The following is a 17547-nucleotide window of genomic DNA, read 5'->3' on the forward strand; positions in this document are numbered from 1 at the left end:
AGCATTGGTTGCCACTAAATCCACTGGACTCAGACTGATTCGAAAATTATTAAAATTGTTATTAAATCTCAATTATGTTTTGAACTCAACATCTTCTTTCCAATGTCTGCAGTCTGTCACACAACAACTTTTTCACCCATTTCGAATTTGAGCGATATTAAAAACTATGTACTGGCAAAGAACTAATGGGCTCGAGATACAAGAGGGTTTTTTGTCGCCCTCAGTGTTAGGATACTAAATTTGTTTCGTTTATTGTGGATATTTTAGAATATGGGATTTTCAGAGTATTGTACTTGTATGATGTACGATTTCAGTAACGAATAAAAAACAAACAATTTTTATCACGTGATACTCAGTACTTTAAAAGAAAATAAAAGGACTAGTTATCCTTATGTAATATTGTTATGAATCGTTTGAAGTCATCAACAATGGAGAACTGCAATTAAATTTTGAACTACAGTTTGCTGTACAGGCACGGTGACATTGGCGCTTATCAATCAGAGTAGACTAAGTTTACCTTTATTCCATCATACAGACCCAACGCCTTGTAACAATAAAGATATCTTTTCGTTTTCTTGCTCTTTCTTTGAACAGTACATATTTACCAACAGATTAAAAACACACTTTTTCGTTGTTTAATAAAGATGTGATTTCAACAGTTAATAACTGTTGTTTTTCAGTTACGGTGCTTATATGTATTCAACGGATACAGATATAACAGATATAAACTGATACTTATATTTCAACCAGTTTACATATACATGTGTATGTATGTATGTATGTATGTATGTGTGTGTGTGTTGTGTGTGCAATACATGGTTAAGACGTTTGTGTCGGGTTTGCTTGAGGGAATAAAAGTTTGTGTCCATCGTTTTCCCCTATCATAATTGACTGTAACGCCAGGCTATCTTACTTTGAGGGCCAGCGATGAAACAGTGTAATGCCTGTAAATGATGGATCCAGTACTAGTGTAGTTGGTATCAGCTGCTTTTGGTTCGGCTCAACTCCCAATTATACTTATGCCACCATTTCTATCAGCATGGGCTAGTATCCTATTCATGTACATTGCCTTGATTTGCCCATGACTCTGAAAAGTTGGTGAATTTATAAACCTTGGGGATAAACATGAGCGACGGCCTAAATTAGATATATATGTCCCTGACCGATAGTGACTAAAGACATCTTGAATTTCAGTTGGCGACATTGGCAACTAATCTATCAACCTGACTATATGTGGGTGAATCGTCTTTTGAATAGTCTGCTCGGTCCACAGGCCAGGGAACGCTGTTATCATATGCGCCGAAATGGATTGTACGAGTACTAGTTGAGGAAGACTAAAGGGTCGTTGTGCCGTTCTGATCCGAGCCAAGGGGTAATAATTGTAAAGCGCTTGGAGTACGGCATGGGAAAGCGCTATATAGGAACCCAACATTATTATTATTATTATTATTATTATTATTATCATCGTTGACAGTATTTAAAAAAAACAATCAATCAATCAAACAAATATTCGTAAATCACAAGAAGTTTATATTTTAATGTAATAGGTTTGAAAAGGTGACTCATTTTATTAATGGCAAGGTTAAATTTATATAGCAGACACTATATACATTGTCTACTTTCCTAAACATGCAGTCATGATCACCGTAGTGTCACAGTATTCTTTGTGAATGATGAAAACAGCATTCCTAGCATTAAATTGGACTGCATCCCAGTTGTTAACCTAAAATAGTGAGTTGTTATAACAAAGTACTGACTACTGTATTGTTAAGCCAATACAACATAAATTCTGGCCATGTACATGCTTTCGAAAAAGAGTTCAAGAGCTCTAGGGAATTCGGTTATTGTTACCAGGGTGAACAAATCCTTTGATTTCCAACTTGTACAATAACTAAGAGGATTATGCCATCCACTTTTGATTAGTTCTTTACACGTACATTGTATAAGATTTGTAAAGCTTTATAGTTATATATAAGCAAGTGTGTCCATGTTTTTGAGGGTTTAAATCTGTGTCTATGTATTATATATGCAGCCAACAGTGTAGTGTGTTCCTAACAATGAATAGCTATTATTCCATGTAGACAATAATGTAGAATAGTGGACTGACTATAATAGCTACTATCTTTAATATCAAACTAGGAGTTAGGGCCTTGGTTAAGGCCATACATACATACATACATACATACATACATACATACATACATACATACATACATACATACATACATACATACATACATACATACATACATATACACACAGACAGAGACTAGACAGATACATACACATATATACATATATACATGCAATAAATACTACATACATACATACATACATACATACATACATACATACATACATACACACACAGATCTATACATACATATACATACATACATACATACATACATACATACATACATACATACATACATGCACGTATTCATACACGCATTCATTCATACATACATACATACATACACACACATACATGCATACATAGACAGACACATACATACTAGACACAGATACATACATACATACTACAGACAAAAATCAATAAATACATACATACATACATACATACATACATACATACATACATACATACATACATACATACATACATACATACATACATACATACATTGTATAAATGATAGAGTCGCACTGGGTTTTTTTTAGAGAAAAAAACATATTTTAATTTTCTCCTGAAATCTCAATCATGTCATTTAACAGTTACATGTAAGGGTGACGTTGGAATCAGTTACTGAAAACTGTATTCGACTATGTTGTTATGGTGACTAATATACACATATTGAAGTCTCTAGTCCCAAGAGTAGTTCTTCAAACTCGTATTACAAAGTTATTTACCAAGTAGTTGGTCAAATAAAAGCTTTGGGGAAATAAGATGTGTACACGATTTTCAATAAATTTGAAATCTTTTGAGTCAAATTAAAGATTACTGATTTGTATTGTTCGTTAAGGTTGTCAGGCAACAATGGGTTACAGCCATTATGATCCAACAGCTGAATTCAGTCCACAATTCAGTGTCATCCTTTCATATATGACTCAAGGTAAGTCCGGGTAGTCTATAGAGCTAGTGGGGTGATCTGTACACCGTGGCACTATGTCATACCATGTAGCTAAGTAGGGGAATGCCATCAACTGCTGCCTGAACTATTTTTAGATTCCCTCTGACGACGTTCCTCTTCGGCTGTAACAGCAAAAGAATGAAAATATCAAAATGCTATTCTGATTTAAGTGACAACATTCAATTTGAAAGTAAACTTGATTTATGTGTGGCCCCAAAAATCAGGGATAAATAACATTTCAGTCGATGCAAGTACATGATACACAAATATCACTAATTTTTTTTAACAAGCAAACAGAATGTGAGGTGCTTAATGAATCAGTTCGCAAGAACCCCAACCTGTGTTGACACATTTTACAATTGGAAATTATATTTGATTTTTTCATGAACATATCTAAAGCTGAGCGACAATGAAAAGACACTGCTACAATCAATGTGCGTGTATCATTCCAATGAACTGTACCGTACCATGTTTTCAACAATCTAGGCGGAAACAAATCTGTCAAAAATTTGCTAAGGATGTAATTCAGTCCAACCACAAACTCAACTATCACATCCCAACTCCAAGTAATCATAACTATGCAACCAGAAATCGTAACCGTGTGAATTTTTCATTTCGCACAAAACGCAAAGAATGTAGTCCGACAGTGTACTTTGTAAATTTGTTTCGCAATAGGTAAAGTGTTTACTACATGCTTTTCCTTGCGTTCTCGTGTTTTGTGTATTTCATCTGTAAATTGTGTTTTGGAGTTCTGTGTCAATTTTATGCTGTTGTGGTTTTACCATGTGAGAGATTCCTTTTTAAATTGGTTTTGTGTATTTCTGTAATTTGTGTTTTGGGTTCTGTGTAAATTTTATGCTGTTGTGGTTTTACCTTGTAGAGATTCCTTTTTAAATTGGATTCAATTGTATATGTGGGTTTTTTTTAACTCAGTGTAATTTGGCCTTTTGGCCACAATGGCTGGGATTAATAAACCATTATTATTATTATTATAACCTCAGCCTTAAAAACCCACAAAGTAAGTTTACAAATCTATAGTTGAAATAACATTAACACGGCTATTTCCGACATTTATTGTTGTATTAAAGGCATATATGGTGTTAACATCTGTAAGCAAATAGACTTCTCTCAAAGGTGATAGTCGACACAAACTACGAAACCTTACCCTTTCTGATTTCTTCCTCAACCTCTGTATTCTGTATCAGCTTTCTCGGTCTAACCTCGACCCGACGTATTCCAGTTCCAACTTCTGCCGCAGTTTGTTGCAATTCAGCACTTGTCTTGTCTGTTTTGCTAGAATTAGGCGTTGGTGCTGTTGACTGTCGTTCCATACTTTCCGCCATTTTGTTGCTTCGCTTCAGAATGCCGTCTAGTGTCATTGGCCTGTAACACAGCGACAAGAGTGAGCGCTACTAAGAGCCGTGTAACACAAATGAAGCAGTACAGTATCACCGAGCCGTTTCTAAATGTACACACGTGCGGGGAAATTCCACTAAAATGACCAGAAATATCACTTTTGAAATCTAGAACCTTTGGTGTAATATGTCACATGCAAAAATAGCAACGATTGCACAAAAATTTCGCAATTTTTGGAACGTGTCATTGTTCACCAGATCTGGAAAATTCGAGAATGGCGGGAAACAAACCTTTTCGGCTTCGAGGAATCACTCCGCTCAGCCAATAGGAGTAGACAGGTAGAAAGGCAAGCTGTTGAGTGGTTCAGGGGGAGGATGACCGACTGATGTAACTGTATATTAACTGGAATCACAGCCCATACTGTATGCTTAAATGAATAAGGGTTATGTTGTTTCTTCCACTTCTTGTACTCCATCCATCTAGCCGTTAACTGCACTATTTGAGGATGATTGACAGCGTCGTTTAGTGCCATTTTTATTTCATAAGTGACACAGCGAGAAAATCTGACAAGACATAAACAAAAAAGAAGCAGGTAAGTGTTTTGTATTTTATTTCTGATTCCTTTATCAAGGCTCTGGTGGCTATTTCCTCTACAAACATAGGTACTAGCTGCTATATTGTTCAACCACAACCCACCCCACAGGTACGTCACAGTGGTTAGTATTTGGGATATACTATTTCAAAAAAGGTTATTATTTTTTGGCAGGGCAGATTATGTCTTACATTCATATTCTTGACAGTTTTTTTTAGAAATAATTAGATTTGTGCAATCAAAACAGAAAGGAACCGCTTTAAATGCTTTCAGATTTTTGTGACAATCATCATTAAAAGATGGTCAAGCTACATCGTCCGGGATTAAGAATAACTTTGCGCTCATTTCCCCTCAGTTTTCGGCCACGGCAGTTAAAATGTCCCTACGGATATAATACATTGAACTTGGGTTGCGATTACGCGAATGAATACAAGAATAACGCAAAATATTAAACAAATGAACGAAGACACTTTCATTCATTATCTTTGTATTTGCGAATACTGTTGAAACTATGTCTTACGAAGTGCCAACACCAGGTATGACTCCAAAAGAGATTTCACTTAAACGGGTAGCAGACTATTTTTACTTGCAGTCACTGTCGCAGCAGACTGTCGGCGTTTTTTGGCCGGCTGCAAGTATGTAGTACACAGCGACAATTTTTTGTTGTTGCCGCGATGGGTGAAGGCGACTGGCATAACGTCATTTCAAAATGGCAGCGCCCAATCGAGGGCCATATAATGACAGCATATCATGCGGGAAATGTCGTAAGCAGCCTCTAGCCATAGCACACTCCTTGCGCTTGGCTGTCGCCGGTAAAAATACGCCGTTAAAAATCAAAACATTTTGATCCGTGCGGTCGAAAGTCGGCGGTCGATTGCTGGCGATAACAAATCGCTTTTCAGCCCATAGCAGTAACGATGCGATTTTTGCCTGCGATCTGCTGAACACTATGACGGTAGCTATCGCAATTTCAGCAGTGTGTTACCCGCTTTATAATATTTCATTGCATATGACTTCTGTCTTTCAGGTCCTCCGGCCTTTATCGCTCAACTACAAACTACAAGAAGTACGTACAACAGGGGCGATACAATAGTAATGGAAGCTAGTGTACGTGGAAACCCACAGGGCCGAAAAGTAAACTTTACATGGAATAGGATCGGGGTTACACCGACGGTGACCTGCAGTCTTTAAGAGCTCGTTGGACACAAGAGACATCACCGGGTGGTAAAATTAGAGCAACCATATCTAATGCCAAACCAAACGACAGTGGTACGTTCACGGCAACTGTTAAAACGCCAATGTACTCTTCTGTATCCAGTAGTTGCAATGTTAACGTTCCATAGATTTCGAGGTACGTTCTTTTTGACATTATTCGAACCATTTGATTCCAAATGCAGAATATTCAGTGGTACCCTTTATTTCAAATTTTTGTTTACCCCTCGACTAATACATACCATTTAATACGACACTGCTTCCGGTACCAACACTGGGCAAGTGACCCGGTAAGATCATCGATATCATCATGTAGATCTGTAGATAACCACAATATCCGAGTCGTTAGGAAATATTTTTGGAAATTTCAGCTAGAGACATATCGTCTGGTGCTGATTTAAATGTCCAACTATAAAATGACACACCAATCAAGTCAACTTAATGCGACAGTGTTTGAAAGTGACTTTATATTTAACATATCTTTATTTGTTTTAAAGTAAAAAAAAAAATCACCCTCGATATGCAATTTGGTTTTGTTTGGGGGTTTTCCTGAAACGGCACGGGTCGATTATAGTATTTATACAGTTCTAGTATTGTTTGGAATGTACATATATTTTTGTTTCTTTTGTCGGTGAATATGTAACCTTAATCCTTAACCAATTAAAAGGGGTGCAATGTATCCTTTTCCATTCATTTGTATCATGTATTCAGTCTAATGTCATAAAGTAATGTCACCAAAATGTGTGTCGTCATGAAGGGACAACACGTGTGACAACAGAAGGAATTGGATAATCCTTGAACCTATTACTTATTGTGCAATACGGTTTTTATTTTTCAATCCTATGATCGATTCTGATGTATATGTCACCATATGGTTATGAGACAGGGAATCTTCATATTAATTACTGTTGAATATATAAATGGAAAAGAGGACCAGTAATTGCACCCCCTCAGCTTTCTTATGAATTCTACTTTTTTTCTTTTTTTTTAAATCTTATCAAATAAAAATCATGAGCCGAAGAAACTTGTATTTTAAAGGATCATATTTTTGAATGATGTTGGATTGTATATGCAGTTACTGCAAACATACACATATATTGCTGTTACAAATAGGACACTTTCAAACCCGCCATGTTGAATGTTGCATCATGGGAAATGTGATAATAAATACTAATGAATTGGTATTGTAAACAATACTGTTACATTGTTTGCAACCACGAATGATCAATTCATAGTTACCCTGACCATTGTGGGGTTTTTTTATCAGTAGCTCCAGATTAGGTGTTATGATAACCACAGATAGTCCCATAGTCTTATGCGTCTGAGCATGCTCAGTCTGGATTGCAAGTTCCCTATTATGTTACTCCTTAAATGCATCCATGAGGTAGGCAAAACATATTAACAAATAGATATTGTAACAAGACCAGGGGGTCTAATTTCTTATGTCTGAGTCATGTGTTGACAGTGGAACAGTAATTAATTAATTAATTAATTAACACCCTTGGTCGTGTAACATGAATTATTTGAGTGTGTAAGCCATTTGATCTGGCTCAAACCACTATATAGTGGTCTGACGATCTGGTAACCATTTGAGCATTCTAACATGTTCATTTTTTTACTTACTTGCAGTATACGCACAATACAAGGGACATGCTGGACGAGAGAATTGTCATCCACTTGTTGAATTCAGACCTTCTGTCATGAAACCAAACCATTCCTGCCAAAAGTGACCACCAGATGGTATAATGCCGGAACTGAGATTTCTAGTTGTATTTTAGTGACAATGAATTCACATCGTTAGAAAATCTTGCTAATATTAATATACATAATTGCTTCTTTTATACAGGAAAATTATGCTATAACCAAGTATCTATGAGGGAACTGCAATTTTGTATCTTAATTTTGTTATTTACAATAAACTCGTCCATTTTGTTCACTGGGTAAATGTTCGTTGCATGAGTTTGTAATAACCATATACCATATGGATTGCATTCCAATGCAAGGTCAAAGGTCAGGTTTGCCAAATAGCTAAACAGGATACATTAACTGCTGAGGATGGCTTCGTTTGGAGTTGCCATGGTGATCTTTTACACCGTATGTAATATTAGTTTACATGGGGAATTAAATCAAATGAAGAAAAAGTACATTTAACAACCAATTATGTATGGTAGTCTATATAGTAGAGCAGTTTCATATAAGCAATGAACATCTTGGTGCAAAAAATACGACCAGAAGGAAAGACTCATGGTACGAAAAGAAACTTCATTCCTGACGTACATAGATAAGTCAACACACTTACAAGTTATAGTCACCAAAACCTCTTTGCTACCAGTCGTAGGCAACCACATATGCCTATCTAGGCCACCTCTGGTTAATTCAGTGGAGCACACATGTAACTGCACCAAGTCGATGTAACACAGCTATGCCTTAAACTGATGATAGGATCAGCTTTTTCTCCGTGAAATCATTTCAGCACACGGTGTGAAAACTATTGCATCATCAATGTTGATGAAATAGAGAAAGTACTCCATTTCAGATGAATAATTGTAAATTTTGGGCACAATTTGTGACTCACTGGGTCTACCGTCCGCCATGATTGTGTTTGTTCGTTGTTTGTTTACTCCAGCTAACAGTCAGGGACAGTCCATGGTATTACTCAAGGGTGAAAACCAGCGAGAAAACCCCAGACACACATACCCCTTTATCAAAGACAAACACACAACACAATTAACAATTGTTAAAGTTAATGAAACTTTTCTTTTTTCTGAAATGGAATTTTTATTTCAAAATATGAGAGAATTTCTATTTCAAAGCAATGTACATTCGACCCTTTCGCCAACAAGCTGTGAGAAATATAGCTGCCGACATTACACAATCCAACCAGAATTGTGAAAATTTGAAATCTGTACAGCAAGACGTTGTAAATTATACCTGCGACTTTCAAATGGACTGAAGGAATTCGAATTGTTCGATAAACAAAACATCGTATCAAAGGTTACACGAGGACGCCATAAATCTACTTAATATTCATGAGACTGAATATTAATGAGATGGGACAATACTTCATACATAGTCTCACACAACCTCTCTAAAGTGTTCCGCTCTGCATGCTTGTCCCTAAATGGTGGTATATACTTCAAATACTTTTAACACAATAACTTCTGATTGTTGAAGATTTACAAATAATTCGTCCACTGTTCACAGTGAATTACTAAAATGTCTTCAATATCCCGCGTATCAAAGTCGGCGTATGAAATGTCCCTGTAGTGGTTGGCGTCCAGCCTACCGAGGCCAGTAGTTACCAGCAGCCTTAGCGTAGTCACTTTACACTCAAAGCATGTCGATAATTCACAACGCTTCTTCCACTCGTTTATCATTCGTCCTTTGCTCTTCGGCTGAAAAATAAATGAAATAAATAATTATTAGAATATAATCTATGATATCTTTCTCAGTTCGATTACAACCTCTTTATGTAAGATACCCAAAGACTCGATAAGATTAAAGGGGTAAATAATTATGTGCTATCGGTACGGTAAACAACATTTTCTGTTTAGATAAAAGCAGTCGCCATTAAGTACGGGATGGAAACCTGCGTTCACTCAACACTAAAACGTATCAAAATATTTTGAAATACAACAGCCAGGGCCATGGCTGCATTATCTAACATGCGTGGAATTTCACAAGATGAAATCAGGCTCGCGTTACTCAGAATTTACATGTGTAGGACAGCTTTCATTGCCACATTTTCAAAAAATATAATTTTAGAGAAAAAAGAAATTGAAAAACTGAAGAGAAATGTGGATGGGGTGGTACCAAATTAATTTACAAACTGTAAACAATACGATAGAAATCTGGATTTCCCCAGGGGTATACGCCTACAAGTTTGAATAACAGCATTATTGTTCCGACTTGCATTTTTCTACGAATTTGCACTATTCCCTATAAGAGCAGGAAAGTGTGATTTCACAGAAGAAACTCTAATTTTAACAAACATAATTTCATGTTATTACATATACTTTTAATATAGAAACCGTGGCTATAAGCAGTTGAGTGAAACGATACAGGAGAAAATAGAACCAACACTCCCTCTCACATAAAATGCACATACAGACAGTGAATAGTATATTATATACGAAACGAAATTTGATGACTACATTTGGGGACGTCACCTGATGTGAAACATTTATTCATATTTTTTCCTATGGTTGGGTATTTTGTTTTAACCTGACCTCTGAAAAGAATGATTATAAACAGACACACATTTCGGTGCTTCATGAAGTGAATGTGTGAATATACGGGTATTCATTGAATGAGGTATCTAACAATAAAAAATACAGAGTGGTACAAATATATGTATACAATCCATTGCTACAGAGTCATGAATTGTTGATATAATGGAAATTAACGAGACACTTTGGCATTTAAGTATAGGTCTGTGACAAATGGTTTCTAAATTTGAACTTAATCCAATCACAATTCCATCGTTGACCATGATTCGATGCCGCTGAGATAAAGTCGGCAAATACAGACAACACACAACGTTTGTCCAGAGTTTATGGCGCCATACTCTGAAAATATGTGCTTCTGGAAGTCCAACGCCTCTTCGTCCTCACACCCTTCGGGTGTAAATTTTGGATTTCTCGAAGTGAATATTTCCAGAGATAAGCGCTTTGCTCATCTAAGGGTATCATTTGCTAGAGACCCTGCCGAGATTTCATTTAGTCGATTACGATATGGTCTACGGCAGGGTAGAAAGCCTGGACTAAGTAGAAACACTCAAATGCCCGAGTTTAGGCAAAGCTGTTGAACATTCAGTTGAGAATACTATATTTTCCCACACACAACAATTATAGTTTATTCTTACCTTCACGAATTTCCCTTTCAACTTCTGGATTATTTACTAACTTTCTACTACGGACCTCAACCCGTCTGATTCCAGAGCCAATTTCTGCTGCTGTCTCTTCAAGTCGTGCAGTAGCTGTTGTACTGCTTGCTGTTTTAGTTCGCCCATCATCACCGGCCGCCATTTTGATTTTACTGTGTGTAACTCCTTTTTAGTAAAGTGTGCTTCAAACAATGAGTGGCTGCAATATATTCCCGTATGCCGTTATTTAGAAAAAATGTTTGTGTTCTTCATACAACGGGTTGGATTTTCCAAAAAAATGACGGGTTATATTAGGATTAAGGCGTTGCTTACAAGGACGCAGATACACGTGATGTCAAATGCAACTAATGGGTGTGTTGAAAGTAGTCCCGACACTATTCGATTCTCTGGAAGTCCCCCTCAATTCATAAATCTTCGTGCCATGACACATACAGCCAAATATATGGTCATGCATTTCACCGTCATTTGGATTGTTTCACATTCATCAATAAAGTAACTGGTGGAAATACATGCTGACGTGGCATAAAGGAAACACGCCTTATATCAAACAATGAAATTGCATAGTTTATTATGGAAATGAGTATAGTATAAATGCTAACATGGCGGACCATCATCATGACTGGTGCACAACTGATAGTTGGAACTTCGTACATTTGAACAAAGTATACAAATTTCCATCCGTTCGAATAAACTTCAATGCAAGAATCCACAAACTGTCGTGCGATCTCAAGTCATCAACTTTTCTTTAAGTAATTGAATTTCAGAATGTGAAGAAATTGATACTTTTCTGTGGTGTTTATGTCAGTAACAGCCACCAACAACGTTCAGAACACGCCTCTTGTTGATATGGTTTACCATTATGTTAATATATATGTTGAGGGCAACAAACAAACAAAATGGCACCACCATATTGTGTAAATAACGTCATGATCCTCGATTTTCTTTTGGAACCAAGTCAAGTTAAAAAATATATATCAGTGAAAAATAAGTATTAACTGAACATTAGAATTAAAAATTAAAAATCAGTTTTATTAAACTTGGCACATGTATGTAATTTTAACATTCAGATAGAAAAAGTAGAACTTATTTGTAAGCTGATAGCGCATATATACAACAATACGATGTCATGCACGTAAATAATATATAGTTTTGACCATATCTCTTGAAAGAGCGCATGAATATTGTCAACAAAGAATTTTTTTTCTATATCATCATTTAGCTGTTAAGTATTGGGAAATTTGTAAATATCTTGTACCATTTCGGCAGGAATTCACCGAGTTCATTATACGCAATAATTGTTGTTGAATGTTTTTGCTGAAACACATTCAGTTGCCGTTCACTTTGTCAAATTGAAATCAAAAATGGTGGAATCTACTCCTCGTAAGTTCATATTTTTCGTTTTTCTATTACTAGTTTAAGAATGCAGTAATCGTATGCCTGTTACTAATGATTACACAGTGACGAATCATCCTGGTGTATATTCTCAGGCGCACCATATATTATAACAAGTGTTCCTCGTGATAAATGTGTCCCAAGGGGCGGGAAATTGAAGCTTTGCGTCGAATTTGGTGGAACACAGCCTATCCAAGCAAGATGGACGAAACCTGCGGGTGAAGTACACAGACCCAGTAGAAATAAAACTCAGGTTATAGTACCCTATGTTAATTGGAAAGCAGTGGGTCAATACTCTGTCAAGCTATCAAACTATTATGGCAGTACAAGAAGCAGAGTTTGTCACGTTGAACTACAGGTAAATCATGTTATTCTCTAAGTCAAATGCAAACGAATATTCTCCTAAAAATATAACAAATAAAATAAATAAGCAGATGAACTGTCCTCACGAACGTATATCATATAGATCCAAGTATTACAAGTAAAATCAAGTGCATGCTAAGACAATAATACTGATTACTGTTATAATATTGGCATTCTTGAAACACCGGAGACTACATTGTAGATACATACCCTTATAATGTTTGAAGTATTGACTTGATTCATACATACATACATACATACATACATACATACATACATACATACATACATACATACACACACACACACACACATACATACTCTCGCTCTCTGTCGGTAACATTATAATATTTCATTTTCTTGTTTCCTTAAGTTTCCTCCTTTGGTCGCTCTTGTAGGAATAACGGTTTGGATATCCTAGAGAAACTCTGATGAATTGATATTTGAAGATTATATTGGTAATTACAGTATGTCTTGATGATAACACAAATAGCTATAGAACGATATATTCAACATGCAAATCAATACGCATATATGACAGGGTACATATACCTTTTCCACTTTGTTTCACATTGACCTTTCAAGTAGGAAGCCATGATAAAGTTGTTTTTTAACTTAAATATTCGAACTAAATACCCAATGATCATCCATGTGGCCACTTTAACAGTAGCATAAATAACAGATGTTTGTGCAAGAAAAAGGAAAGATGTCATGTTCGTCAAACTACCTGCAGAGAAGAAATCAATCCGAGTGAGCAAATAACATTGACAATGAGTTTTAATCGCATCTGTTTGGAATACTTATATTACATAGATACAATGGGCAAAGGTTGAGACAAAATGATTTGAGATTAAAAGATACTGTCATGTGCACTAGAGGAGCTAAATCAAGTAAATCAACTGGCCGTGGTTGTAATGTTGGATATATGATGTTGTTGTCTTCTTATTTGTAGAATTCAGTGCTGTATTAAGACCTTATTGACTTGCATGCTGACGATGAACTTTCAGTTGCTGTCAATGTGTAGCCCTGTTCATAATCTATGAAAAGAAAAGAAATATCAAATAGTGACTCTGTATTTCCATTATTTATAGCATCACCCCCCACAACACACACACACACACACACACAATCTCACTCTCTTCATAACATGATGTAGAACATATATATATATATGTTTTAAAAGGTACTTCAAGCTTCAATAACACACCTAAATGGTGACATAATACCTTGACAATGATACCTTGACAATTGCTGAGATAATGGAATCTGGATGACAACTCATTATTGTTATACTTAGAATCTCCATTCCTTTTTATTCACGTCATTAAAAACAATATTATATAAACATAGGTTATGCAATTCTTTTGTCAACATTCTGAGGACCATTCTGAGATAATGTAAATTGACAAACATGAGTTTATACTTTGGCATAGAAGGATAAAGTAATATTCACCTAAGGATATATTCTTGTAATTGTGCCCCTACCAATAATTCAGGACAAGGGTGACTGTGTCTGCAACAGCTTCAATGGCGTTAGTCATGTCTGACAGCATAAAACAGACTCTTGCCCCTCACAGTTACTTCTGGGAAGACTAGATACTCAATGGGTCTCACGATCGAAATAACCATGATCTATAAGTGCTCCTGTAGCTAGTTATCCCATCGGTGTGGAGTTTGGTTCAGTTATTTTGACACATTTTCCATAGTTGATGGTACTTTCACTTTGCAGGCTGTGGTTAGAAATCCCTCGCGAGGTGTTTTGTGTACCCGTATCCTACGACACAAAAAGACATAGCTAAACATTAATTTAAAGGCATCTAATAACGATCAATGACGGTCACTCATTTTAACCAAAGTCAGGAAGGGCGCCAGGCATCACAAAGTGTTGCAGATTAGATTATGGTTCTGATGTTAATATTGGTCTCCATGTACAACACATATGTTATTCTAAATAGCTACATCATATATACAGAACAGTAAACAAATCTTACCTATGAAGGATTGTCATGCTGTCAACAGTCACACGTCAACCAATGAAATACCTCTCATGTCTTTTATGAAAGGGAAAACTTCAGGGGGGATAGTGGCAAATATTGAGACAGCATAGACTTCGTCCTAAACCAGAAGGGTCGATAAATTCGCTGTTCTGACCACTGCAATCCCTCCATTAACAGACACTTGACTACAGTAAATAAAAATTAAGGACACGGCATTTAGATAATCTTTATGCAGTGATGACATCTATACTGTATGTCTTTTGTGATTGTTAACACCAAACCCATTCCGGTTCAAGCTAAAACCTCAAGTATAACATGTCAGGAGAGAACTACCTTGCTTTTCCTTGGTACGGGTTGTACCATATGTTGTTAGGGTGCAACTATGCAAAGCAAAATGTATGGCATTATTCATTGCACAAGTGAAAGTTCCACTGGTAATTGGAATACATCTTGGTTTTTTACGGTACACCATGTTTATATAGAAGAGAAAAATGTACTTACATTAGATACAGTTTTGTACCGGAATACTGAGTCATATTTGCAATTCATCGACAACTAAACTGACATCTTCTACACCCTTCCAAAGTCAAGTCTCCGACACCCCTATGGAATTAAATAGTCTGTATCAGTTAGACATTCCTACCTTCGCGCAAGAAGATGTGAGTAGTGAGATTTCGGTATAAATATGACAGAAATGGTAAGTTATTGTCATTCATAAGACTTGGTTTATTTGTATTACATATTTTGTACCTCCACAGAAATATGGCTCATTACGAATACCCGACACCTGGTAAATTGATAACTTATGTAAACTTATGTAATAATGTGTGTTTGTGTGTGTGTGTGTGTGTGTGTGTGTGTGTGTGTGTGTGTGTGTGTTTTCCAGCTTATTTTCACACACAAAAACAATTGTTGAATGAGCAACACCATCCAAGTCGTGCACACTATTGACTCTAACTGTATTTGTATTCGCAGGTTCACCTTACTTTAAGAAAGGTCTGCACTGCATTTATCAAGGAAATCAGATAACTCTTGAAGCACACATTGGCGGTAGTCCAGAATTGAAACCAGAATGGTTTTGGGGATCGGAAATTCCTTACAACACACAAACTCACATTCGTTCTTTGAGGCAACGCGCGTCCTTTCAAAACCCCGTGGGTAAAGTTAGATTGGTCATATCCAACACTCAAAAAGAAGACTCCGGCACTTTCTATGTAAAAGTGACCAATGCTTATAATACGTTACTTCCAATAGAAAGTCAATGCCAAGTTTCTGTAAATTGATATGTATACTTGCAACACCAAAGGTAAGATCAAACATATTCATATTTGTAATATTCTTTTATTTAGGTTTTGGATATTTATAGTATACAAGCAAGTAAGCCTAGAAACTTCAATCTGTATTTCAAGATTCAACGTTACGAGGTTTTGCTTTTTTTTGTAGTCATTCATCAGCAATGATTATTTTTGTTGTTTCGTACTTGTATCCGAATCGGAAATGTTTTATAGTGCTGATTTACTAAACCTAAACTGCGCACAACGCAAAACCAACCACTGTGCATTCTTCTTGTGTACACACTTGTTTGTGTGTAGGATAGGGAAAACCCAGATTTCTAAGAATAGCTCGACTTGAAATGTAAGCATACTCATTACATGGGGTGAGATTATACCACGCCCTTTACATAAGGAATTGGAATGATTGCTTCTACAAATTCAGCTGAAGCATTCATTTCATAAGTTTCTGTATTTCTATCCTTCAGCTTTCAACTGAACAATTAAGAAGTAGCATGCTACCAGCCGAACCAGCCATCTGACCATCTCTCAGGCAACCCACAACAAGAAAACACACTCCTGCTTCCCTTTTACACTAACGGACCAATTTAACGTGTCACACGCACTATACAGAGAATCACTTATACAAGCATTGCAACTATCTACAATTATTTGAATAATGTATTGTTACATTTTTGTCATTTGTGAGACCTAGTGGTTTGTGTAACTATTTTTCTATGGTATGACCTTGTAAAGGTCACACCTATTTCTAAATCTCACGCGAAAAGAACTATATACTTCATATATACTCTAGAATTACTGCGTACTATATCCAATGCTTCTATCTCGTTCAAATGTTATTTTTAAGACTTACTGTAACAGTTGCTTCCACTGTAAGGCCTAGAAAAAATTCTTGGTTCCGGTTACCCGTCCCTACCTAGTGTTTCACTACCGACCTCAAACTTTTTACATGTTCCAGAAAAAAATGAAATCGCGAAAACTGTGACGTCTCACCAGAAATAGTGGACGCGGAAATTCACATCAACTTAAAAAGACAATAAATAACTACTTTGAATTTATAATGGCTGTACATATGATGGGAAGAAACCAATAACACAGAGACCATTTGGAAAACACATAACTACCTGACCTAGACATTCACATCTGAAAAAAATTATAATATAATAACAAATCTACCTACTCGATCTATTCTAAAATTTAGCGTAATCGGAACCACACAATTTCTATTAGGCCTAACTGACGTTATTTTAAAATATCTGTAAGCTTTCTGTGATCTATGTAGTCTGTGTTAGTTTGTAATAAACATCAGCTCTCTATGTTATTCTCTAAGTCAAAGCTTTATATTTCATTTTTTATGTCGAGT

At 36.1% G+C, this 17547-nt stretch overlaps 1 protein-coding gene and 5 long non-coding RNA genes across 6 annotated transcripts; 3 read left to right on the forward strand and 3 right to left on the reverse strand.

Annotated features, from left to right (window-relative positions):
- Window positions 1-2692: 2692 nt before the first annotated feature.
- On the reverse strand, window positions 2693-4701 carry LOC144442210 (uncharacterized). The gene is made up of 2 exons (XR_013481613.1): window positions 4261-4701; window positions 2693-3217 (listed from the first exon to the last, which is right to left on the reverse strand). It is a non-coding gene; the product is annotated as an uncharacterized LOC144442210 (long non-coding RNA).
- Window positions 4702-5511: 810 nt separating this feature from the next.
- On the forward strand, window positions 5512-10507 carry LOC144442212 (uncharacterized). Its single transcript, XR_013481615.1, has 3 exons — window positions 5512-5579; window positions 6071-6394; window positions 7885-10507. It is a non-coding gene; the product is annotated as an uncharacterized LOC144442212 (long non-coding RNA).
- On the reverse strand, window positions 9032-11585 carry LOC144442211 (uncharacterized). Its single transcript, XR_013481614.1, has 2 exons — window positions 11120-11585; window positions 9032-9650 (listed from the first exon to the last, which is right to left on the reverse strand). It is a non-coding gene; the product is annotated as an uncharacterized LOC144442211 (long non-coding RNA).
- Window positions 11586-12354: 769 nt separating this feature from the next.
- On the forward strand, window positions 12355-13809 carry LOC144442370 (uncharacterized). The gene is made up of 3 exons (XR_013481631.1): window positions 12355-12520; window positions 12628-12890; window positions 13294-13809. It is a non-coding gene; the product is annotated as an uncharacterized LOC144442370 (long non-coding RNA).
- On the reverse strand, window positions 13721-15127 carry LOC144442371 (uncharacterized). Its single transcript, XR_013481632.1, has 3 exons — window positions 14887-15127; window positions 14349-14669; window positions 13721-13932 (listed from the first exon to the last, which is right to left on the reverse strand). It is a non-coding gene; the product is annotated as an uncharacterized LOC144442371 (long non-coding RNA).
- LOC144442369 (titin-like) lies at window positions 15004-17487 on the forward strand. The gene is made up of 3 exons (XM_078131699.1): window positions 15004-15682; window positions 15868-16198; window positions 16652-17487. The coding sequence occupies exons 1-2, from the start codon at window positions 15655-15657 to the stop codon at window positions 16173-16175; spliced, it is 336 nt and encodes a 111-aa protein (XP_077987825.1). The 5' UTR covers window positions 15004-15654; the 3' UTR covers window positions 16176-16198; window positions 16652-17487.
- The last annotated feature ends 60 nt before the right edge of the window (window positions 17488-17547 follow it).

Source organism: Glandiceps talaboti, chromosome 11 (assembly GCF_964340395.1).
Source record: "Glandiceps talaboti chromosome 11, keGlaTala1.1, whole genome shotgun sequence".
NCBI lineage: Eukaryota > Metazoa > Hemichordata > Enteropneusta > Spengelidae > Glandiceps > Glandiceps talaboti.

Bases quoted from the DNA above. Each gene is read 5' to 3' on its own strand.
- LOC144442369 (XM_078131699.1), top strand. From the start codon at position 15,655: ATGGCTCATTACGAATACCCGACACCTG. The intron at 15,683-15,867 runs GTAAATTGATAA...TTGTATTCGCAG, and splicing joins TTACGAATACCCGACACCTG to GTTCACCTTACTTTAAGAAA.